The 27,141-nt window shown below is 38.1% G+C and overlaps 1 protein-coding gene across 7 annotated transcripts in view; it reads right to left on the bottom strand.

Annotated features, from left to right (window-relative positions):
- Positions 1-27,141, bottom strand: part of nrxn2b (neurexin 2b) — a 631,720-nt gene that overhangs the window by 304,541 nt on the left and 300,038 nt on the right. For 6 of the 7 annotated variants that reach the window (XM_088347971.1, XM_088347972.1, XM_088347965.1 and 3 more), the window contains 4 exons: positions 19,299-19,737; positions 16,612-16,995; positions 13,675-13,878; positions 9,664-9,690 (listed from right to left, as the gene is read on the bottom strand). In XM_088347971.1, the coding sequence (XP_088204097.1) occupies positions 9,664-9,690; positions 13,675-13,878; positions 16,612-16,995; positions 19,299-19,737 (1,054 nt within the window). The remainder of the gene's footprint in view (positions 1-9,663; positions 9,691-13,674; positions 13,879-16,611; positions 16,996-19,298; positions 19,738-27,141) is intronic. The other variant, XM_088347968.1, reaches the window with a different exon arrangement.

Below are 27,141 nucleotides of genomic sequence, written 5' to 3'. Positions count from 1 at the left end.
TATACACTGAGGTTCGCAGACGGACTGACAACAGGGGACAGAAAGCACTGGGTTCAAATAGTGACAGGTGATTCACATCGGTAATCATGACAAAGAAGACTGTCAACATAGCGACAACCACCCCCTCTCTTACTAATGTAAGCTTTAGGGTATTCTCATGTTGCCATTTTTCCAGTATATCGGCACAAAAATAAAACAAATACGTGTGAAGACATGTAGGGCCAATTCATGAAAGAGTAGATTATTTTTTTGGCAACAATGTCACTTGTCAAATGACCTTTCTGATAAAAGTAAGCCAGAGGAGTATCGCATCAAAATCCGGGCAGGCAGTGAAGACAAAACCAACCGTCATGGTTTGGCACCCTGCAGTAAAACCCATCAATAATAGTCAGGGTACAGAAAACCTTTTTTTTTATTCATATAATTATTTTAAGGTTCATTGTAACATAATTTTAATTCTAAATTAAAGGGTATACTGGCAAAAAAGCCCAGAGACGAACACCAGAAATAGAAAAAAATATATATTTTTTTCTGGATAAGGAATCCTAACAAGGTAACCAAGAGATTTTAAACATTAGGTGATATATTCATTTTTTTAGCATATTTACCCTAAAGCTAGCACAAGAAGAAGGTTAAGTGTGTTCAGTGACCCCCGCCCCCCTTTGTGCCCCTAAAACCTGAGGCTTACAATAGTTACATAAGGATACATGTGTTGATGAACTGTTGCCTTGACAAAATACACCATTTCCTCTCTCCAGCCTCGTTTTTGATGATAATGCCATTTGGCTTCCATCTTAACATATCACATTTTCCATCTTGGACACTTTGCCGGCGGTCTAATGAAAAGCGCTTTGCTGCACAAAAGCTGGCCTGAAGCCACTTTGTCGGTAAATACCAGAGAAAAAAAAAGAAGAAAACCAACATTTTTATTTAACAGTTATTTCAAGGGTTGTCATTGGGAACTTGGGTGGTGTTTTAAAATTGAAATATGTCACTGAATACATCATCATAATTTTATAAGGTTTCCAGTGTTATCGGTATCATTATTTCAATCAACACATAAATATTTAAATCAAGTTATTACAGTTAGTGGTAATTAATGCATTTTTGTATTATCCAAATACTTCAATGTAGGTATTTACTTTTGTTATATTCTCTTGTCGCCACAATGTGTATACAGTATTTATCAAGTTGTTATACAGTCTTCATATTGTTCTAGGTGGTGTCACGGTTGCCATGACGCCCAGTTGGCCCTGCCTATGTGGCGCCAGCTGCGGCTCATTAACAGATTGGCTTTCCATCTTTTTAAGCTCAGTGCACTCTCTCTTACTTTGTCAGTCCGTCAAAGAACTTCTACCCCGCAAGACGTGGGTTCTGACTCGGTCCTGTTCTTCTGTTGGTATTTCCAGTCCGGTATTGTTCCCATTTATTTTTATCCTGTTTAATATCGATTTCCAGTTTCGTTCCAGTCTATTTTTGTCCTGTTTATTATTTTCTCCGTTTTTTCTTTCTGTCTTTTTTGTCCTGTTAATTTTCGATATCCTGTTTCATTATCAATCCTGTCTGTCCGTCCTGTCCGGTATCGACCCCATATGTCCGATATCTACTCAGGCAATTGGAATCAATCATGTCGGTCTCTGGCTTCCTGTCTTTCAACGCCAGACCGCTGCCCTACGTGCATGACTCCCCATTTCCCGAAAAATAAAAGGCTTGTGTGAGAACGTCACACGTTTGGGTCCTGATCCTGTTCTGGTTCCTGACAGGTGGTGCTTTGACTTTCTGTTGGTGGGGTCTTGACTTGAGCCTTATCAAACCACCTGAAGGATTCAGTATGGATAAAGGACTGGTGTGAAGCTGGGATTTTGAACATTTTGCACTGATTTACGTTTTGTTTCGTTTTTCTCAGAGTGCGCCGTGTCCAACCCCTCTGGTATATAAATGATTGTCAGCCAGTTTGAAAATGCAATTGTTTAATCATCACAGCATCTTTCTCTGTCCAGAATATTCATTTTTATATATTTTTTAAAATGTTCTATTGTAATTAAACAAAAATAATAATAATGGTACTGCTCATCTCCAGCCCTTGTTTAACTCATCACATCGTACAACTTGGATGTCAAACGAACATGCAGAGTAAAAAAGTTTGTCCTTCTTTAGTTGCCTTAAAAAAAACACTAGGCCACATCGATGATTTAGTATCCCCTCTGCGGCCGATAACTTGCACGGAAATGGCAGCCCCCAGAGGACCTTCTCAGCATGGCTCGGCAAAAGAGGTAAATTAATCCTATTTCATAAATCATACTTGAATCATCATTTCTTACAAACTTTTACTCTACTATCGTGATCCATGATGCAAGATTCAAGCATCAAAATTTCTGCAAAAACGGAAATACGTGAAGGATTGACTGATTCAGCTGGAGGATTTATGACAACTCAGAATGTTCTAACCCTAAATGATGGAAAAGCTGAGTTTTACGTTTATCAAAGCAGGGTAACAAGAGCTAACTTCAGATCTCAACCAGTTACCATTTTAACAGTGCTCGGTAGCTCCGTTTCCCTAATTAACCAGGCATTATTTTTGTGTCATCAGTCACTCATTTTTTGACTTCCTCATCCATTCAGTCAGCTGACGAGAGTTTGCATAGTGTCACAAAGCTGTGCCTTCTGATATCGAAACAGAAACTTAGTCTCCATTGAAAGACCAATTTGTTCACACAGAACTCCACCAAAATTAAAGAAAATATTGACCTACCATCAAGAAATGTTCGGAAACCCTGGTGGTGAGACTACAGAGGCTTATAGGGTTATGGGTGTGGGTGTAGGTGCTGGTGAAGTTTAAGATCATTTGTGGGTTGACCAGGCAATGCTATGTATGTATTGCTTCCTCAACTTCTTCAGTACGTGCATCAGCAAAGTGTGGAGGTGTAGTTTGCGGGGGGTAGGGGTCGGCAGGGTTAGGTTCAGTGCATCCTGAACCTCCTTTGTAAAATAAGTCCCGGGAATAATCCCCAAACCAATATGTTATTGTTCTGCATGTGAACCTAATAAAGTGATCACGTAGTTTTGGAACAGAACTACAGTTGATGAAAATATTGATCTGAGTATCAAATTAGTGTTGTTCCAGTCACTGGTGGAACTGAGAGGCAATACATAGTGACTAAAAGCTCCATTTACACGACCCATCAATGGCCCAATGAGTCACTTTTTCACCTTGGTGGATATGGCTTAAGGTCTGCAAATTTGAAATAAATGTTTATTTCGAATATGACAAAACAAAAACAAAATAACAAGTTGAAAAAAAAAAAAAAAAAAAAAAAAAAAACACAATGTTATTGTTTATGTTTGTCATAGTGTGCTGTGTCCTGCAGCGAGGCTTTTAACTAAGACAAAAAAAGTTTGATAACATAACCCAGATTTTAGCTAACCTGGATTGGCTCCCTGTTAGCATAAGATGTGATTTCAAGGTTCTGTTGGTAGTATACAAAATCATGCATGGACTTACTCCCTCATATCTATCAGATTTAATTTCCCCCTATGTTCCGGTCCGGAGCCTTCACTCTGAAAATCCTGGTCTACTAGTGATTCCAAGAGCCAAGAAGAGATCCGCAGGTTCGAGAGCGTTCTCCATTCAATTTCACATTTATTATAGAAAATGAGGAGCAAAAATGGTGTTTACAGACGCTGCCCTACTTACGATCGTTAGAAAGTTGAATTCGTTTGTATGTTGCTTCAGTGCGAAATTTTGTATGTTTTAGTTTTATATAAGTATGTTTAAGGCTTGTATAAGTAAAACATATTGATTTGTACTAAAAAATAAACATTTTATAAGATAATATGCTCTATGAAGATAAATAAAGTTAAGATTAACTTACTTTTGAAACATCAGCTTCAATAGGACCTCCTCCATGTTAGAAAGTGGCCGAAAAAAAAGCGATACAACCATTTTCTCAACCGCATCAAACTCTCTTATTCCATTTTCATTTCAAAATAAATGGGTAGCCTTTGCTTTACACTTTACACCAACGGATTTAAATGGATGAGATACTAATCGATACAAATGTCGACATTCTTAGTGTGCTGAAGATAGTATAGACATAGTATGGACAGTAAAGAATGTTTACACACAAACTAGGAAAAGGAAGCGAATTTCTTCTTTTGTGTGGATGCTGGGTGACCTCTCACAGCGCCACTACATGCCAGTAGCGGCGGAAAGAAGCACTACAGTAATGTCTTGTACTCTGGAAAAGGTGCACAAAATACAAAATCTAACTTACAGCAATGTCCGGATATTTTTCGCATCCAGAAAAAAATGTTCGAATCTACTGTTTTTCGTAAGTCGAATGGTCGTAAGTAGGGGAGCGTCTGTAACTTCTGCAAAGACACCCAGGTGTGGTATTTTTTTCAATTTAGAATTGTTCTAATCCATATGGTAACAGGACATTTCAGATCACTAGGGATAAAAAGCGTAGTTAAGTAGCAAATGTTGCAGTTCAGAGAGACATCCTCACATGAGTGTGATCATGACTTTTTTTCTTAAGCAATATAACATTGGGATGAATGTATCCTCAATGCTCTCTGATTAATAAATGGTAGTCTGTGAATACAGCTAAAATGCGTGGCTTTATTTGGGAGTGGTGCATGGCTTTGGCAACATCCTCTGGACATATTTAACACTGCAAGTCATTGTTTGATGTGATGCAGCTTATTTTTCTCGTGTGCTTCTCACAGCATTGTGTCATCAGTCCCCCCAATGATGTTATTAATCCTGCAGGCCGTATATTTGACATATTTGCCTTGCATGAACATTTTTTAAAACAATTTAAAGAAATGTCACAGTGAAGTTTTACCTGTTTCTGTGACTAAGCAGTAGAATTAAAGAAACATGACTTATTTTGAGCACTCAGCCTCCTCCTCAAGAGTTATTATGCAAGGGGAACATTATCAAGCGACTCCATCGTACATGGCCAGGAGCGCTGGAAGATCAAATGTGCATTAAATAAAACGATGGCTGGCCTCTATCGGAGCGTTAAATTGCCTTAACAAATCAAAGTCAATTCCAGCATCTCCAAAATGCATCACCCGCAAGTTGGAGTCAAACGCTTATGGGCATGCAACTTTTGCACAAATTTGGCACGATCTGTCCCCACATCACCATGGCAACGGATTGCACTTTATTAAAGCATCCAAATGCAGGCAATAATTCTTGGATACACGTTTCATAGAGTTGCACAGAAGAAACATTGCTTCCAGGAGAAAAATCGAGGAAAGTGAGAATAGAATAAATATTGATGAAGACAGAGGCCAAGAGAAATTTTGCACACACTCCAAATTAAATTCAGCAAAGCACAATAGCATCATGGCTTCTGAACACGCAAAGCGTCGTCTTTGAATAAAAGATAAAGCGATGCGTTGCGGGTGATTGCTAGAGCTGCGAGAAAATCATGCTAATGTTTAAGAGGCAAATCATAAAAAAAACAAAGATAGGTAACCACAAAATTACAACTCAAATGCACGATTAAACTAAAGACTAAAAATAAAACAATTGCCAAAGTATTAGGAAGTGTATTGTCCTTGGTTTAAGCAACTGCAGTCCCTCCCATTCTCTGAAAGATGGCAGTATTGCCCCATCTCCTTCTCGCCACTCCCTGGTCTAGGTGAACCCAATCATCATTATCCACCATTTGCTCTAAATACTCTGGTCTTTCATGCCATGTGGCTAGAAAGTCCTTTCACTCTTCTCAAGACTTTCATTTCCCAAAAAAAAAAGCAAGCTCCACATTCCAAACTAGTCCGAACCAGGTATTCTCCTTTATATATTCCTCTCATGACATGTTTCTTAAGATGCGGCAAAGGATTACTGTATAAATAAAACGCAAATTATTTCCTTATAATAATAGGTCATATCAGCTAAAACTAGTCCAAACATGACATTTACAACAATGTTGTGTTCGCAAAACAAGTTAAAAATCAAGCTCGACCATTTTTTTTTTTCATTCTTCTCCGAAGGCAGCCATTTTGAAAGTTGGTGTTGAGTGACAATGGCATGGCTGTTGCCCAGAGCTCTACTAAAAAGCAACTAGAATGGCTTTGCGCCATTGGAGCATCAACTGCGTTGAGACCATTTTTGGGTGGCATTTCCCTTTTTAGGTTCTGGGAGAGTAGAATGTCTTCCTGGAAAAGCTGCTGAATCAGCAAACCCAAGAAACCCAACTCGTTTTTAGGGGTGGATTTCACATCTGGGATACCAGATTCCCTACATAACATTTGTCCTCAAAATAGTTTTCTCAAGACATTTCCCTCCAAAACAACATCCTCAGGTTACTCTCCCTGGATTATGTTCTTCTGCAGTCCCGGTCCCGCTCTTCCTTCCCAGTAGCGGGTCTTTTATTGTTATCAAATAAATGCCCCTTGTTGGCATTTTGATTGCATTCCCAGTTTTCACTCCTGCATTTGAGTCTGTCTTACATTTATGTGTGAATCGGAAGTTTACAGTATCCCTAAAAATCAAACATATAAAATGCAATCATAATGAGGTATTTGTCTGTGATTGGCACCACCTCCTGTTCAACATCAGGCCTTAAAAAATGTTAGCACAGGCATTTATTATTCAAACTCAATTTATTGTTAAACGTTTGCAGTAAAATAACCACAACTTTTTACTCGACTTTATATATTATTTATACTAGAATCTTGTTGTAAATTTTGTTTAATACATTGTTATCATTGTCACATACCTGTCAGCAATTGCTCCTCTTAGTAATGATTGCAATGCACAATGCAGCACCTATTTATTACAGCAAGATAGACAATATAGCATTAAGAAATGCGTTAACAGGTTTCTATAATGGACCATATAAAAATCACATAATCTTCCTTTGGCAAATTTCTATTTTCCCACTAACAAAATATATAGTGTTGCTTGTAATAGATACTACATATCCTTGTATATGCAAGCAGCAAATATATGCTATGTATATAGCAGTAGATTCCTTCTGTACAGCTATGAGGCATACAGAACCTTGCCCCTCTCTAACTTTTTGACTTTATTCATATTGCCATGCCATACCGCACCTTCAGATCTTCGTACTCCCTCCATTGAACCATACCCATGCCCCATCTTAGCTGCATGGGGAGCCGAGCATTCAGCCACTCTGCCCCCCAGCTCTGGAACTCAATACCACCTGGCCTTTCGAAATTCCGCTAACCTGTCCATCTTCAAACCCAGACTCAAAACCTATCTTCTCTGACTTGCTTATTCAAAATAATCTCACATGGCCTCACTCCCCTTTATTTTTTTCAAATTTAATCTGTTTTTATTTTTGAAGTGATTGCTTGTTTGTAAAATTCTAATCTTATTGTAGTTTTCTCTGTACAGTGACCTTGGGTGACCAAAAGGCCCTTTGAAATAAAATGTGTTATTATTACGATTATTATTAACATATTGCCTTTTTTCCCCTGTGCAAAAAAAAAATAATAATAATAATAACAAATAAAAAATCTATGCCGTACACAATTTGAATTGATTCAATAACCTATAAAATATGGAGGAAACATATGTTGTCAGGTATGATCTACATGATGACAATTCTAATTCTGTTTTATTTTAAACGTCTGACATCTGACAGAAAGTGCAAGGCTCAAATGTGTATTTCAATGTGTCCGGTACACGCTAACACTAATCTGACCCTTAGCAAACAGAGATTATCCTTGAATAGCTTCAAATAAACAAACAAACAAATGAAAAAACAAACAAACACATGAACAAACAAAACAACAATCAATCAATAAGTCAATTCTTTAAAATATACAATCTTAGTCCATTGGCATGAAAGGTTGGTGATTTCTTTGTGTGATTCTGCTTCTACAACTTCAATATATCACAACTTGTTTTTTAATGAAATAAGAAACCCCAAAACAGGAACTGTTTACACCTCGTTTTGCTCCTTTTACCGTTTACTCTGACTTTTGGAGGAACACATTTCTTAAAATAGACAACATTATCTACCAACTGCTCGCTAAAACAACTGATTATTAATGTTTTTTTTTGTTTTTTTTCGAATAATATCAAATAAACAAGATTAGAGAAAAAAAAGACATTTACAGCACCTATCCAAAAAGGGAAACGTGATGTTTTTAGTACTAGTTATCTGTCCTCGTCTGGTATCTAGCGGCCATTACAAGTACTGCATCCTCTGAGTCATGCAACTGCAAGCCTTCTAATAAATCATCTTTATGGAGACCTCGTGATAAAAAATAGTCAAACAAATAAAATGACTATGTATGTGGAAAAACTCACTCTTGTCACCATAATGTATGTTTCCTTCACTTACCTGCAAAGGCTTCGTGCAACCATGCTACAAACAAATACAATAGAACACTTTCCAGGGAGTAGCAGCACGAGTTTGAATGGATATAGAGATTTTAATAGTGAGTTGCATTTCTTTAATTTAATTTTACAAAAACAACAAATCAGAATTTTAAGGAACATATTTATTTGCAACTGCGAGAGGTAATAGACCTTTTCGGAAGCACCGTAGGGACCTTCGGTTTTAAGCCATTAAACTAACTAACTGAACTATGGACATCATTAGGCATGTCCAGGTTTACGGTGCCCATTTTATACCTGGTAAGTTACCATGACCATCTAGTTTAGATTTTCTTGAATGCTGAATGCCTTAGTACATGTAAGTAGGTTACGTGTCGGGGAAATCCTAAATTTTGCTACTATTGCCTACTACAGACTCTACGTTTGCGACTACTGTCGCCAACTAGTAGATATTTTATAATAATAAACATTATAACAATCATAATAGCATTAACATTCATTTATGATACATTATTAGTTGTGATTGCTTCAGCAAGGCACAACTACATTGCCAAGTGCTGTAAGCATAATCCCCCGAGATCTTATTCAATAAAATTATTATTATATCTATCTTCTTCCGCCGAATTTTGACGGGCCTCTCCTCCCAGAGCTTTTGGAGTAGCCCAACGATTCAAATACCAAAAATTCCGGCCGAATCAGGACTCTCCTGCGACAATACAGATTTTCGATACGAGTCTCCGGGGCCCCGGAGACCAAAAAAAAGTCCCCATCCGGAATAATGGGTTTTGAGAATCTCCCATTCGGAATACATGGGCCCACTCATTTCTATGGGTAGTCATGGAAACGAGGGCTTTTTCAGAAGTTAGTAGGGACTAAGCAGGGACTGTCCAGGGTGGCTTGAGGGGGCCTGACCCACATTACCTTTAACCATGGGTAAATTGTGAATTCCAAAGTTTAAAAACACTAAAAGGGGTCTATTAAAAAATGGTTTCAAAAACCTGTAGTTTTACCAAAAATAAAGATAATTTTTCTGTACATGTTTGCTTCAACTTGTATGACTGTGTCAAGTTGCCCTTTTCTGACATAGAGGGGACATTAGTGGATAATTGACATTTTCGAACGATTCATGGATTTTTTGTGTTTTGAAAACTGGAATTGAAATAGGAGCGAAGAGAAACAGCATGCAGATAAGAAGAAAGTATGCATTATAATTGGTGGGCAAGGTATAATGAAGTGTCACCGATAATGAGATCAGGGGTGAGGCAGAAAAGGGCCACTGCACGAAATTTCGGATTGGATGATACATTTGAGTCATAAAAATGGATGGAACAACTTACTGAGGCTACAGTCTATCCTGATACAATCTGGCGGGAAGAGAGAGCGGAATGGTGAGATCAAATTAAAAGAGAGATAGAGTAGAGAGAGAGAGAAAGAGAGAAAGAGAGAAAACAAGAAAATACATTTTACATCCTTCAAGGTACATTCTGCAGACAAGCAATTATTGCTCTGGGCCACCATCTGGGGACAGCTCGGAGTCAGATCACCCTTTAACTTGGTCGGAAAGTCTCCCGAACCCGGTTGTTGATTCTGGCGACTGATGTACGGTAGAAGGCAATGTTGCGCCACAAGCGTCAGTTCATTTTATATCTCTATTTAATTCCTATTGTACATTATTGTTATTCTTTCTAATTTGATGTGTTTTAAATATGTATATTATTATTTCTTTGACTCAATTATTAACTGGATATATTTTAGTGTGATTTATAATCAAATAGTTAAGATACTATCTTTGTGTTTCTCGCGGATAGGTTCCAAAAAGAACCCTTAATAGGCAAAACCTGTGAAGTAGAACACTTTATTATTATACAATTAAATACAGTATTACAGACTGAAATGAAAGAACAAACTGTTTTTGCAGGCTTAAGCATTTGTTCGCCGAATAAATGCACTGTAATAACGACTTGTTTAATCTATGTTTTTACAAATAATTTCTGTACCTGGAATAATAATAAGCAGAATTACCTCTCAGCCAATAAGAATGAACAACACAATGCGCAATGCAAATCAGTGAAGTAGCGAAAAAACTGTGGAAAGAAAATCACGTTTTAGGAAGGAATTACTGTATATGTTGGTTTACAATTTATCTATATTATATATATATATATATATATATATATATATATATATATATATATATATATATATATATATATATATATATATATATGTATGTATAGTCACACAAAGTCACGCACCAATGTTAATTAAAGAAGTTTTAGTAGTAACATTTATTCAAATTCAAAGTTATTTACAAGTCTTACAAATGTTCGATATGTTCACCGTTTGCAGCTATGCACGAGCCAATACGAAATTCAAAGTTCCCAAATCAAACTGTGATATCAAATTAAAAAATAAATATTAACATTATATTATATATATGGGGTTGGGTAGGGTTACTTTAACTGGATTACATCCAATTACTTTTGGATTACTCCAATACCAAATATGAACTAAATATGAATAAAATGACTAAATTGTGTGCAGGCTTGGGGAGTAACGGAATACGTGGGACGGCAAAAATGATGTTGGCAAGCTGTTTGGATTTATTTTCATTTTGTTTCTGTCGCATATTATGTTAGTTTTGCCGGAGATCAAAGAGATCAAAGACAGGAGAGAACGCTTACCACGTGTTGTGAGTCATCATTTTATTCATATTTAGTTTCCTGCTTATAACGCTCGGGAAAGTCCAGAAGCACAAAGTTATTCGATGCAGGCTTCTGATTGGCTGCCGAGGATGCAAATTGCCAAACGAACCGAAATTTCCAAACCGAACGAAGATTTAGAAATCTGAATAAAGCAAACGTTTGATTCTGAGAAATAAATAAATAAATAAATGAATACATGAACGAAAAACTTTTTTTTTTTTTTTTTTAAGTTGTCAGCCACCCAGGCAGAGACACTTTGTAAGTTGTACGCCCGACATAAAAGATGCGCGCCCCGGGTCTCCCGGCGGACGTTATTTCAAACACTGGTAAATGCCTTGGCTACTCTACCCACCTCTGGCTAAACTGGAGAGTTATGGCGGACTGTAGTACAGCGAAGCTGCTATGTTAATGAATTGAATTGCTTTTACAAGCCATAACATTTTAAGATATCATTCTAGGTTGCGTATATCCCTACATCTTAAATCGAATGAAGTCGAGGAGTGGCGCACTTGCCTCCTTCCGAACATTTGGACTGCCAAAGACTCAGGATTATTAATTTACAAGAAAAGGGTGAACTGCACACCCCAGCCACTTCATTCTGCTGCACGCATATAACAACAAAGGCTAGTAGGAATTCTGTTTAAAATGTAAGGAAAGTTTATTATCCGCATTGGTGCTAAAGGTTTTAAGTTAACATGCGTGCAGAAGAGAGCAGCTGAGTTGCGGTCTCGAGGCGTCAACCGCGACAGAGTAGTGGACACAAACAGCCGGGGGCCAGAATTACAGTGTGGGGACGTGGCCTGGTTGTAAACTATTTGTTTTATATTCATATTTCAAAATCTGGGTGACTTATGCTGAAGTATCAGTTAAGGAGCGACCCTTTAAAGTCGTCAGGCTGTAGTTCGATTCCCCCGGACAGTTTGATCCTAGGCCGCAGAAACACAAGGCCGTTGAAGGGATGAAAAGTTGGGATGGGAGTAAAAAAGAAAAATGTATGCCTTTTTTTTAGGTTTTTTTTGTTACTTGCTGTTGTTGTGCTTGAAATGGGTTGTTTCGTTCTATGTTTTACCGTCACCTTGGATGCTGTTAAATGTATGGACTGGAATAATGTTATGATTGTTTATGCCTGGTGACCAAAAGTCAAATAAAAATAAAAGACAATGTAGAAAAGAGTAAAAATATATAAATATATCCCCGCGTTTTGAATGTGGTGCTCAACTGAAGAATACAAAAAGTTGCAACTAGGGCTGGGCAATATGGGCCGAAAAACATAGTTCTTAATTTTAAAAGTCAGTTTAGACAATAACGATAAAAATCAAACCTTACACTTTATACCTCCAGGCGGGAAATTACTTTGGACCTGACGAAGCTTTACAATATAATTTATCACTTTTAAAGAGCTTTCAGCCGCTCTGCCCCCCACCTCTGGAACTCATTGCCGCCTGACCTCCGAAATTCTGAGACCCTGTCCACCTTCAAATCGGGACTCAAAATTAACCTCTTCACACTTGCCTTTTCTTGACCATCTGCCTCACACACTGCCCCTTTTAATTCTAATGTGTTTTATTGGCTATTTATTACTTGTTTGTTTTACTCTTCCTTTATCGTTGTGACCTACTATATGTACAGTGACCTTGAGTGTCCTTTAAAGGCGCTTCAAAATACAATTATTATTATTTAGATTATTATTATTATTATTGTTATTATTGTTATATCAACTCCTGGGGCAGAAAAGAACACAAAAGTTTAAATGAATGACATTTACAACACGCCCAAAATTAATTGTACAGTGTGCATTATTTGACCTTTAGGTGTTGCTGTATAGTTTTGTGCCGCCAAAAAGAAGTGATAAAAAGCACAAGAAAGAATTAAACAAAAAAAAAAAACTGACTCAAAACCACTATTTTTCTTCTCATATATTTTCCCTAACCTTTTTGAGGTTTTTGGGAAACTGTAGCAGCAAGATGGCAGACACTTCTGACAAATAAATATGATTTCTCAACCCACAAGCATTTTTTTTTAAAGAAACACAAGTTTATACGTGTATATACATGATATTTTTGTACAGTTTTTGCTCATTATTTCACTCAATTTTGGTTATTTTCAGGTATGAACTGCTCTTTGATAATTTGCACGAGCTTTGAGTGATTTCATGCGCATGCTCACGCTTTTCTTCGATTCTAGAATGAAAACGGTGAAAGTAAAAATAGAACTGTTTTAAATTCAGTCCGAATGCCAAAACAAACCCCCCAAAAAGATTAAAAACGGAATAGTTTGTTCAAGCGTTTCTAAGAATTTCACATACTTGCACGCGCAACAAAAGGAGGTGACAGAGGCTGCAATGATGATTTCAGCCAGAGGAATGCGTCAGCATGTGGAATATTTTGAAGTTACGGTTACCACCTTTAAGTGAAATGACAACAATACATTTTTACCAGCTCCGCACCAAAAATCGCCCTGGCCCAGCCCTAGTTGAATCATTTCCATATAGAACTACTGTAGGTTTTGCTTGCATGACTATTTGATTTCACTTTTTGATATAAAAAAAAAATGCTGTGTTGGAATGGAGAAACAAAGGAGGTGAGTATGGTAAGACGGGAAGGTCGGTCCAGGGATGGTACGATGATGACAAAGGCGGCTTACCGAGGTTGACGGTTAGCTTGACGCGGCCGCCGTCCAGTTCGAGCCGCAAGGTGTCGGCCGATTCTTTGGAGGTGCTCGCTACAAGCAGCCCGTAAGCACGTTGCGACATGAAACGTAGCGCTACGTCTTCGGCTTCTGTGTGCATTGCGGCCGGCATCAGGATCTTCAGGTACATGCTTCCGTCGTAGCTCAGCACTGTCGCCTCTGCGTGCACATCACAACCAAAAAATGGCAACAAGGCTACTAAACTGGTGTTTCTCAACTTGTGGGTCGGGACCCAAAGTAAGTCACAGTGAGTGGTGGGCCTTTGCAAAATAATTTTACAAATAATTTAAAACGGAGGATTGGTTCCATTCCTCAACAGTAGATGGTAATAATGCCCTATTCAAACTATTTTACCTGTTCAGTCAAACTGAACATTTCAGAGAGACCACATCTCATTTTATCGTGATTTTGTTGGTTTTGTTTCCTTTTTCGGTCCATATACTATTATTTGAATTTAAATAGTTTAACTTATGTGTGGACCATCCATCCATCCATTATCTGCACCACTTATCCTCAGTAGGGTTGCGGGGGTGCTGGAGCCCATCCCAGCCGTCTTCAGGCAGTGGGCAGGGGACATGTTCAGTCCATTGTAATGGATCCAAAGAACGTTTGTAAAAAGGGGAAGGAGAAGTGAAAAACAGTGACAGCAATGATTGACAGGGTCGAAAAGGGAACCAATGGTGAAAATGGTGTACCAGTGTGTGCTTTTGAAGCGGTGCTGGAAGGTACAGTAAATGGTTTAAACATGTTGTATTTTTAGCTTTTTAACAGTATTTTAATCTTAATTACCTACATAAGTAAATACAGAAGGTACGTTGTGTAATGTTTGACTATTAGATGGCACTGTATTGTCTAATGTGAAAGAAAACCAGTGCCAAATGAGCACAGCGTAGCAGCAAGATACAAGACAAACATGGTTTCAATATTTATATGTGTGTGTGTGTGTGTGTGTGTGTTTAATCTCATACCTCCCTATTTCAGCAGATAAGAGAACTTGCACGTAAATTTCCTTTTTTCATATTCTATTACCAATACACAGTGCATTGAATACATTTCACATTATATAATTTTGATTTTTTAATTTATTTAATATTGTTATACACCAATAAGTATATTAAAATTAGGGGCAGGACTGTGTGAGTTTTAATTCATTTTATCTTACTCCATTTTATAAATTGCTTCAATCAGAAATAATCACTCGAATTTCCTTTCTCCAAATATATATTGTATCCATACACTCGTACTGTTTAATCCTATTGCAGTAACAATTGCAACCGTTAGATGGCAGAACAATCTCACTAATATAGGAATCCTTTCATTCGGACATGGAAATTAATCTTGTGCTCAAATCTACAGCGATTGTGCCACACCTCTCATAAATTATTACATAAAATCATTTTTGCAGGATAACTTTTACAGTAGTCTTGTTTTCTTCTAAAATGAAAAAAAATATAGCTTATATATATTACAGGTAATGTTTATGTACTATGTTCTAAAATAATACGTTAATAGTGTTTTATAGGGCGATAGTTTTGAAAATTAGATTATTGCCCTTTGAAAAGCGACCAAACTTAAATTGATCTGTACCACATTGGAAGAAAATACATTTGTAGCTCAATAGGATTCTTATAATAAAGGTTTGTGACATTTTGCATTAGTCCAGTTTTTTTGGTAATAAAGGGATCTTGGTTTATTGTGTCAACACTCATTAGATTAGGTCCATTGTATAAAAAATATGTTATTTTCTGTAGTATAAAATGACATAACTTGGCAATACATGAGGCAATAGATAACAAAAGCCTATCCAATTCATTTCATTTGTATTTACCAGCACCAGTTCTATTTCTTTGTATATTATGTTTGATTTTAAGGCAAGCAGCACATTCAGTTTGTTTTGAAATTTACAAATTAAAAACTTAGTTATACCAAATTAATACAATATCTCTAAATGTGTTCATCAACATCAAACAACTCAATGCAAAAGGGCTAGTGAGAAATGTTTTTATCTCGTGAAATTTGATAAATATATTGCGACATAAAACTAATGATAAAAATGAAGTTAAACAATTTAGCCAGCTATTTGAATGTCAGCCATGAGCACACTAAAACAATTGTTTTTTTTTTTGTTTTTTTTTTATGAGGTACACTAATAGGATAAGAAAGGCACCAAAACAACAAACCTTTATTAGTAGTAGTTTATTTTACGATTATATTACTTATCCCTATATTTTTATCTTATATGTTAGCCAGGTCAGATATGTCAACCCTGGGCCATAGTTTGCCAACACCTGCATAGGAGGTGCTAAATAACACACACTGTCCCTTTAAAGCAAGGGTCTCTAACTCAATTCACTCGGGGCAGATCTCAAGTTTTCCACAAACAAGTTCATATAAAAACATTTATTTTTTAAATCCCTTCTCAAAATTAGTTCTATTAAAAAAAAAAAAAAAATCTTATGAAAATAAATCAATAGATCAGCAAAATCCTAATTCATAATCAGCTAGGTCTCATAAAGGGACAGTCTGTAATGTTCATTACCTCCTTATAGTTCTAAAATGTCATTCATTTAAATAAAAACATGGAAAAAATAATTTAAATACTTATCAAATATAAATAAATGAAATATATATGCCTTATTTCTAAATGATTGTATGTTGAAAAGTTAGCTTTTATTTCACATAAGATGAGCCTCACCAAGAGTGAGTACACATAAATGTCCGCCATGTTGGTGCTATTGGTACCCCCAAAAAAACAAAAAAAAACTGGTGGAAGGCTGGACAAGAACGGTCACTTTGAGTGACTGGTGGATCATAAATGGTCCCCAGGGCACTAGTTTGAGACCCCCGCTTTAGAAGTAAAAACATAGAGCTATGGACATTTGAGGACCTCACCTATCTCGCAATTGCCCCCCAGGAACCCAGTGCTGCTGCAGTCGCAGATGTAGCGGTTCCATCCCTCTTTGCAAAGTCCGCCGTTCCCGCAGGGGGCGCTGCTGCAGCGCTTCTGCAGCTCGCGAGTGCAGAAGCTACTGACGCCCATTGCGCTCTGGATCTCAGCCAGCCGCCGAACGTCACGGCTTTTGCCGTCGATGAAGAGGTCCCGAACGCAGCCCACGTACCCGTAGTTGAGCAACGCCGTCCAAACCTCAGGAGGAAGGACCAGTTCGGTCTTGGTCTCGGGGAGGCCGCCGAGGTACATGTCACTGTCCAAGTCCAGGATCTCGCTACCCTCTGGGGAGCTGAAGGGCATGCTGCGGCTGTTGACCGAGATGGAACCTGAAACGGGATTGGGCAATTTGGTCAAATGCAGGCTCTGGAATTAGTATAATTCCTTAGATTTTAGCAAATTACCAAATGTCACAGAGTGAAACAAAATGTGCTAAAGAATTAGCGTTTGTCTGGAGAGCGGATTTTCTGGCTTTGTTGATTTTTGTCTTAAAATAGGATATGCTCTCAAAAACAAAAACAAAAATCTGAGTATTTCCCTGTCATTGCTCCTTTGTGTAAAAAAGGTTCTCGACCCCTGGTCTAATGTTTTGCTCTCCGGTTAAATGTAGGAAAAAGAAAGCGGTTTTACCGCCCACCCCATCTTCCCCTCTCCCCACATCACTTTCTGAAATTGACGGATACGTCACCATTGTCTATTAAAAGCCAATTACGGCAGCGGGATCGTGCACAACCATGAGCGGTGCGCTCGTTTTTTTAAATCACGCGTGCAAAACTCGCTCAAAAGCGTCAAAGAAAACGCATATGCCACGCCATTGTGCACCCAAGGCTAGATTGGATATTGTCCCATCCCTGCAGCGACACTTTAAGAAAAAATGTATATATGCCAACCTTTTGACAGTAAAAAGTGGTAGATTTTATCACCCACTCTATTTTTCCTTCTCTCCAGAATATGAAAAAAAAACAACAACATGTGTTTGTTTGAAAACGGAAGTGGCAAACCTTTACCGATTTCGAAATGGAATGGGATCATTGAAGCAGTTCAATTGCGCACAATGCTTTGAAATAAAGCAGCCTTTGACTAAAATACCAGTCTCGAGTCAAAATATTTTTGTGCGTATACATTTGAAAAACGGTCGATTTAAAAAAATATATATTTTAAAAGGAAAAAAAAAGCAGGACAGACGCTCACCTACTTACGAACATTCGACTTACGCAAAACGGTCGCTACGATCATTTTTCAGTATGTCGAAAAATATCCAGGCTTTGCTGTAAGTTAGATTTTGTATTGTGTGCACCTTTCTGCGAGTACAGGACATTATTATTGTGCTTTTTTTCCGCCGCGTGGCGCTGTGAGAGGCCACCCAGCATCCACCCCGAAGAAGAAATCCGTTTTTTACTTCCTGGTTTGTATATAATGTAAACACACTGTACTGTATCTCTAGCATGCTAAGAAATTTGACATTTTTATTATTTAATATCCATTCAATATGGTTGTTGTGAAGTGTAAAGAAGAGGCGAGCCGTTTCTTTTGAAATGAATGTGGTATAAGAAACCCTGATGCGGTTGAGAAAATGGTTGGATCGCTTTGTTTTCGTCTACTTTTTACCACAGAGGAGGAAGTCGACTGACTGTTCTAAAAGTAAGTTAAGCTTACCTTTATTTATCTTTATAGTCAAGTCATGTTTATTTGTATAGCTCTTAATCAGAAGGAGTCACAAAGGGATTCACAGACCACAGAATGTCAACGCCTAATGTGTAGCTTTGTTTTTCAGTACTATGCTTTATCATTCAGCCTGCGTTGTAACATGATGGAGCATATATTTTATCAAACGTTTATTTTTTTGTCATTTTCAAAACAATACAGGTTACTTATACAAGGCTTTAACATACATTCCATACAAAATGTAGCACTGGAGCAACTTATGAACAAATTCAACTTACGAACGATCTCATTTAAGTTTGAATTTCCCTACGGGGATGAATAATCTATCTATCTATCTATCCATCTATCATTCATAAGTAGGGGAAGTGTCTGTATTCTAACACAAAGTGGTAGTGTTAGTGAGTATGTCAATGGTATCGGTTTTATATTGGATCAAATCTTTTCATAAAATATTAATATCCCCCAAAAAAATCGAACAAATGGTAAATGGCAAATATTCTACATTTATAAAGAGCTTTTCAAGTCAATGAAGACCTGCCAAAAGCACTTTACAATGTGCTTCACACCAATAGGGAGTCAGCCATGCAAGGTGCCTACCTGCTTATTGGGGGGCATTAGGGATTCTATTTTTATGTAACATCCCAACAAATGTATTAGTTATTTAATGTTTAAATAATACCAGTTTTACTTATTTATTTTATTACATTTGAGAATTTTTTCTGATTTTTGTTATTTATTTTATGTATTTATTTTCTTTGTTTTTTTCAGTTAAAAACATTTGAAATATTTTTTTTTACTTTTATGTTTCAGGTTTTAAATATCATCATCTTTTTAATTTTCTCAGACATTAAACTGGTCCGTGGTAAAGAAATGTTTCGGACTAGTGATTAAGAAGACTCGAGTTATAAAAAGTTAAACACATATTTGACTAGTTTAGGGAGGAGTGCGACTAAAATGTTTCACTTACCTTTCCTCCCTTCCCTCTGGAAGTCCACGTGACACCATTCTCCATCATTGACCTTCTTGTTGTTGGCCTTCAGCTTGGTCTTCCCCGAGCCCATGTCAATCAGCAAGTACAAGTATCCATCCAGCAACTCCAAGGCGAAGTAATCGGTTTTGGGTTCCCTGCCGGGCCTCTGCTCCTTGGCGCCTTGAGGGCGACCGTGGCTAAAGAGCAGCAGGCCGCTGGGCTCTGTGGTGCGGAAGTCGAAAGAGACCGAGCCAGTCTTCTTGGCGTTCCACTTGGGAAGCGAGATGAAGGACTCTGGGGTCTCGAAGGTGACCGGGTCCAGGGCCGCCACATCTTCGCAGCGGAACACCAGGTCACCGTTTAGCGTGATTTTAGGGTCTCGCTGGATGGCCAAGCGGGAGAGCTCTAGCTTGAAGTCGTTGTTTTTGTACACCACCTAGAAATAACACCAAATACTGTTTAAAGAACTAGAAAAATTGAGTACGATAGCTTCAGCACCAGCCTTAGAACTAATGCGTTTAAAAGAACACTCCTAAAAGACAGTTCCATTTTTCAGTAACGAGGTGTGTTACGTTTTAGTAAAAATAGTAACTCAACTGTCGGTACCAAATGATGCGTTACTCTGCTACTTATTAAAAGCATAACAAAGTACACCTTCTTCTGATTGCTAATTGTTGCTCCTCTGCATATGAGGTAGCATACAACCCTCAATCCGCCAGCAATGCCCATATACGGTGGGCGTGTTTGTATATACCTACAAAGTACAACTGAAAACTGTTATGTTAGTGCCGTCTCAAGCAAACAGTATGAATTTGCTGTGTTTCTCCTCATAGAGATATTCTCCCTATCACATGCACTGTACTAGAATAGAAGCCGGATTTACTATGTAATAACTATGGAATCAAATACTGTACTTCAGGGCGTCAGTTTATTTGTGAATATTTGGTTGTGTGTCAGGAGCAGTGATAGGAAGTGAACACAATGGGCAGTTGGCGTGGCTTATACATGAACAACTAAATGGGGCGAACAAGAGCACATAATTTACACTAAAAGTGTAAAATTAGTTTAGCTTTACACCATTCCTGGACAAAAAATAGCATGTCTTAGACAGGACATAGAAATTGAAAGGGACATTTTTGAGTTGTTTGAAGCTCAGAAAAAATATGTATATAAATGTTGTGGTTATTTTAAAGCAGTGTTAGGGGGTCTGCTTCAATGCGAGTGTATAGGGTAATTTGTAGATCTGCCAGTAATCTTGGGGTGATAGAATTAATTTTAAATGAAGTAATTACAACCTTTATCTAATTACTGTTCTTCAGTAATGTCCCCAACACTGTTCATCACACGTGCCTGGACGATATATCCATTTAATAAATTACACTGTAATAGTTGACCACTCGTTACTGCTGTAATGTGTAGTAAAACTGAAAATGAGTGCTACAAAGCACATTCAAAAATTCAAACTACAGAGAAAGTGACCAAACTGCACCATTTATCTCTCTTTTTTTTCGCACTGCCTTTCGCAAGGATTTCAGTTTGCGGGAACCCGTAGCAGTAAGATGGCAGACAATCATATCTTCCTTTAGGTGAGCCTAATGTTAAGTAAAAAATACATGTTTATGTGATGGTTCATGTAATTTAGCATTTAATTCAAATCAATAGTGTTTTTTCTAGGAATAAACGTATTTGTTTTTACCAAAAGGAAATGCTAAATGACACAATCTCACTTTGAATTGAAACTTTTACTACGTTTTATTTAATTAATGATAAAATCATTAAACAATTTCTGCTGTGATGCTCAATTCGCCGGATTTTGCTGAGCCATGCTAGCGCAGAAATGCTACTGCCAAGGGCGGGATATATATTGAGTTTCAGAAAGTGCCCAAGCTTGATTAAGCACATATTTTCTGCCGACACGGCTTGCCACATTAGCGATTAGTATCACAGACCCTTTAAAACATCCTATTATTGTTTCTACTGATCTTGTTGAGCAAGGCATTAATGCTACAGCCAGGGGGTGGGTAAAAATGAGTTGCACTCAGGAAAGTAGGTTAAGCATATATCTGTCACAAAAGGTAGCATTATTGGCTAGTACAATCACAGGTGATGCTAGCATTGGCAGCTAGCATCAATGACATGGGTGCTGGCACTTCTGGTAAGTATTATAATGTTAACTTAAGAGCAGGGGTCCAACGTGGTCCAGTCTTATCCGGGCTGTGCGGTCCCTGTATGCCCGGTGCCAGAGTCTGGTCCGCATTGCCGGCAGTAAGTCGGATTCTTTCCTGGTGAGGGTTGGGCTCCGCCAGGGCTGCCCTTTCTAGGCGCAGCCTTGGCGGGGATGGAGTCCGGTTTGGGGGCCTGAGCATTGCGTCACTGCTTTTTGCAGATGACGTGGTGCTGTTGGCTTCCTCAGGCCGTGATCTTCAGCTCTCGCTGGAGCGATTAGCAGCCGAGTGTGAAGCGGCCGGGATGGGGATCAGCACCTCCAAGTCTGAGGCCATGGTTCTCAGTCGGAAAAGGGTGGTATGCTCCCCTCCGGGTCGGGGAGGAGGTCTTGCCCCAAGTGGAGGAGTTCAAGTATCTTGGGGTCTTGTTCACGAGTGAGGGTAGAATGACAGACGGGTCGGTGCAGCGTCTGCCGTCATTCGGACCCTGTACCGGTCTGTCGTGGTGAAGAGGGAGCTGAGCCGAAAGGCAAAGCTCTCGATCTACCGGTACATCTACGTTCCTACCCTCACCTATGGTCATGAACTTTGGGTCATGACCGAAAGAACTCGATCCCGGATACAAGTGGCCGAAATGAGTTTCCTCCGCAGGGTGGCTTGGTTCTCCCTCGGAGATAAGGTGAGAAGCTCAGTCATCCGGGAGGGACTCGGTGTAGAGCCACTGCTCCTCCGCGTTGAGAGGAGCCAGTTGAGGTGGCTCGGGCATCTAATAAGGATGCCTCCTGGACGCCTCCCTCGGGAGGTGTTCCGGGCATGTCCCACCGGCAGGAGGCCCCGGGGGCGGCCCAGGACACGTTGGAGAGACTATGTCTCTCGGCTGGCTTGGGAACGCCTCGGGGTCCCGTCGGATGAGCTGGAGGAGGTGGCTGGGGATAGGGACGTCTGGGCTTTCCTTTTAACGCTGCTGCCCCCGCGACCCGACCTCGGATAAGCGGAAGACAATGGATGGATGGATGGATGAATGAGTCTATTTTAATCTACTTCCAATACTTAACCTGGTAATAACATTGTAAATACATTGTAATAACATGCAACAAGTTATTTTAGAAATGGATATCAAACGTACTCCCCTTTGCGCTAATTAGCAACAAAAAATTATTTTCAGATCAATCAAGGTTGGAGAAATCTGCTTTAGATATATATTTTTTTTTTTTTTTCATAAAAATAATTTTGAAACACGAAAACCAGTTGTCATTATCAAGTTAAACATGTGTTTGTACTCCGAATTCACAACATGCTATTTACTCATGGCTATTTAATCAAATCATTGAATAGCAGCAGTCATGTTTTAAAAGACATTTTAGTTACGGGAGTTTTCGTGTTTCATTATTAATGACCATGTAGTAACCGGCATGTACTTTGCATCATTTACCTTTATCTCAGAGAAATTTGAGATCATTTTTATAAAATATTTGCCAGAATAACATGTATTGACCCTGTGCACTTTACCCTCACTGGAAGAATGAGAGCCACGACGGACGGCAAGGGGTACTTTAGCGCACGGCAGTTTAATAAGCAGTAGAGTTAAAAAAAAAATACCAATAAACACGACTGAATAATATAACCACCACTTTTTAACGTTGCCATTAATTAGTTTGGGGTGGGCAAGCTTCTATGCACGATTTGGAATTGTATCCCTTTTGATGAAGACAGAAGACGGCAATGTTTATCTGCAGTCAAACGAAGCGACTGGTGTTGTTCCAAGCCACAACGCAGGAAGCCCACAAGCATTCTAGAATTTGAAAGGTATGTTTGATTATAACATATTCCCAAGCAATTTTATGCTAAGTAAGTATGTGGCACGTCAAAGACACTCAATAAAATAAGTTAGCTATTTAACTAGTGCTAACTAGCTAGGGTAGTGTCTTACTGTATTTCTTACTACATAAATGAGCTGATTTCATTGTGCTTAACCAGGTATTCAAAACAGAAATGTTCTGATTCATACATGTACTGAAAATTGTCATATGCTCTACGATGAAGCTTATTTTGCTGAAATAAACTGTCAATTTACCAAAGAATAGAATGAGAGACGGAGTTTCAGAAAAGAGAATGTCATTTTACTATTCAGAACTTGCTCAAAAGTGATATATACAAGGAGCAAATACACCATGCTATAATGTTCTATTCCATTCCCCACAAATGTAAATGCATAGTAATTTTTGTAACATTTGAGCAAAGGGGGACATTTCACGCCGGGGGTGCAATTTTTTGCACAACACCGATTACAACTGGTAAGCATCGAGACTCCAGATTTGTATACGCTTTTAGAACAGCACCGGTGTATGGGGATACTCCATTTACAATATAGAAGTACACATCATGTGGACTGAAGTCAGGCAGACTGGACAAGTTGTTTAGATGTGTGAATATGTCAGGGGGAAGACTATCACTCTGTAGCTAGCATTGCTAATGCTATCCTCAGTTTCTTCAAGTAGCGCTTTTGGTGCTTTTCGACAAAGTGAGCCACCTCATTCAACAGCAGCACAGTATTTGTTTGACTACTCATCGCCAATGGTGTTGAATTATATATTACTGATATGTTGATATATTACTATACTGTTATATACTGTTTACCATGTGTCATTTTTTTCCCTCCCTTTTCAAAAGTAACCTAGGGAATAAATGGGAAAAAAAGTAAAATTAAAAATTAAAAAGCTAGAATTACTGCAATATTTTGCCAACCATTCACAGTTCAGACTTGGATTGATTATTTAGCCCAGGTGTTGATTTGGAGATGGTGGGGTAAAGTATTTCTGAGTATATGCAAAAAAATGTTTAAAAAAAAAACTACACAAGAATGCCACTATTACAATGTTTTGCAGAAAATACCCTCCAAGCATTGGATAAATCCAAATTCGAAAGTATTTTCAGGCTAGAGGGTGCTGCCCAATAATGGTCACAATTACGCAAATTAATTGATGTGATTATTTACTTATTTTTCATCAAATAAGTATGAACGGAAAAAACAAATCACATAAGTCACAAAACAAGAAAAAAAAAACTGTCACCCAAACAAGACTTGTACAATATTTTGCAGGGATCACCCTTCAAGCTTTGGATGCCATCCACTTAGGATGGGAACGATCACAATAAGCTCACAAGTGTGGATAAAAAAGAAAAGGAAAAAGAAAAAAAAATCAAGAAAAACAGCTCAGGAATGTCAGCCGGCGCGCTCCATAATAGATTTCTCGGCGACATTCTCCAAATGTTGCCTGCAGCCTTGATGCAGGCAGCCTTTGATGAAAGGTGCCTCCATTGTTCCCACTCAAATTGTGTCTTTGCATTCATGGCAGATTGAGCCGAGCCACAGGCAAAGTCAATTATGGTGGCTTCTTCTTGCTTCCTTCCCGTTTGTTGAATGCCTTCCAGACGGCATTCAGACATGTGGGCTGCTCCCTGGGGTGACGGCGAGAGGTGTTCCCTCAACGTCCTTGGATATGCACAAAAAACACACACGTCGCGTGCGCTGGCAACCTGCATTCGTCTTCTTCTACTATCGCAACCGTAAATTCAAAAAAAGCATACCACTTTCCCCTAATTTGTCATCTAAAATGACCATTCCAAATGAGCAATAAGACAACAACTGCAAAAAGGAAGTATGACACTTAATGGTGCACCTGCACTTAAGAGTGGACATTCTAGGTCAAATTATTGCTGGCTTGACATCAAATGGCTGTTATTGCTTGGAGTGGATGATAAAGATGAAGAAAAATACGACGAGGACCACGAAAAAATAAAAATAAAAGGGAAAATAAAGAATGATAACACAAAGAATAATATGAAGATAAAGAGTTAGAAAAAAAAATGAAGAGAAGAAAAATAAGAGTGAGAAAATAAAAAAGAGAATGATATCAGAAGGTGAAGATAAAGAGAAAATAGAGAAGAGATTGACAATTAAGAATGTGAACACTAAGCAGATTGAAAATAAGAAAAATATAAAGAAGATGAAAATTAATAATGCTAAAAACAACAACAACAATAACAATAAACATAACAATAATAATAATAACAATAACAACAAGATGAACACTAAAAAGATGAAGAAAAATTAGATGAATATTTATAATAAATAGATGAATTATAAGTTAAGATAAAAATTATGAAGACTAAGAACATGAGCAATAACATGAAGAATTGTAGAACAAAGAATAAAAAAGATTAAGGAGAAAAAATGAGAATAAGAAGTAAAAAGTATAGGTGAATGGAGGGAAGAAGATTGAGACAATGAAGAAAGAAAAGAAAGACTAACAAGATGAATAATGATAATGATACAAATAACGCTAATAATAAATAATTAGTAAAATAATATGAAGAACAATAAATTAAAAAATAAGGGAAAAGATGAAGAACAAGTCGATAAACAATACAAGAAATATGCAGAAAAAATGAATATAAAGTATAAGATGAATAACAAATCAAAGAGAAGATGATTAAAACATTTTGCAAAAAAGATTAATAATACCAATATGAAGAATAATAATGACAAAGACGTTGAAAAAGAATTGATAAAAAGTAAAAGGAAAATGAGAATCGAAATCACAAAGAGTCTCAAAAGGGCTGCACAGGTTATTGCCCAGACTATGATTTCAGACTATTATTACACCATACCCTGATCTGGAAACAACATGAGGGCAAGGAAAAACTCAAAAACCTCAACATGAGGAAAATAAAGAAACCTTGAGAAGGGACCGCACATTTGGTATCCCCCTTTCAGGATTACCAGGCAAAGGATGTTGCAATTACAAATAATACAGAGATATTGTCCACAAAAAGTATAGGTAATTCATATGCTATAGAGTAGAAGTGTGTTTTAAGCTTAGATTTAAACATTTCCACTGAGGTTGCAGATCGGATCTCAGGGGGAAGAGCATTCCACAGCACCGGTGCCCGGATGGAGAACGCTCTCGAACATGAAGAATAAGATATAGAATAAGAAGATTAAGGGAATAGCGTGAATAAGGTAAATATGAAGAAAACAAACAAAATTATGGTGAAAATGATGGAGAAGAAATGTAAGGAAATAAATAACAAGATAATAAAGATGTTTGAAAACAATGCAGAAAACAATGAAAATCAATAAGGAGACCAAGAAGGAGAAGAAAACGATGGTGAAGACACAACAAATATTGAGAAAATAAAAGTGTCAAACGATAAAGGACTAAAATATTACCAGCCAAACTCTTAAACATATGTTATCACTCTTGCAATCCAAAAAAAAAAAAAAACGGTGACACTGAGAAAAGGTTTTTGCCAGGACGTCGATACAAGAAGTCAAGCGAGTGAGCCAATTCACCCGCTGCGAGGAATCGTCAAATAAATCAATTCTTAATTTAGCAGGGACGGCAAAGCTGGCGTACTGACGCCAGCTACTTATAATTACACCAAAGTGAAAGGCAAGTCAAGAGTGATCGAGAGGTGGGAGGTGGAAAAACGTCGCAGAGGGGTGGGGGGTAAGCGACAGATAGCAAGGTCACAGTCTCCGGCGGCGGGTGCAGCAGTTGGTGCCAAAAAAGAGAAAAATGTGTGACATGACACAAAACACACGACCAGTGATTTCACAAGCGCGCACACACACACACAAACCAAGTATATCAGTAGTTGGCAAACACCAG

This window comes from Urocampus carinirostris, chromosome 11 (assembly GCF_059441175.1).
Source record: "Urocampus carinirostris isolate Australia breed hairy pipefish chromosome 11, RoL_Ucar_1.0, whole genome shotgun sequence".
NCBI classification, from domain to species: domain Eukaryota; kingdom Metazoa; phylum Chordata; class Actinopteri; order Syngnathiformes; family Syngnathidae; genus Urocampus; species Urocampus carinirostris.
Note: the sequence above shows the minus strand (reverse complement) of the source record. Positions and strands in the feature narration are given on the sequence as shown.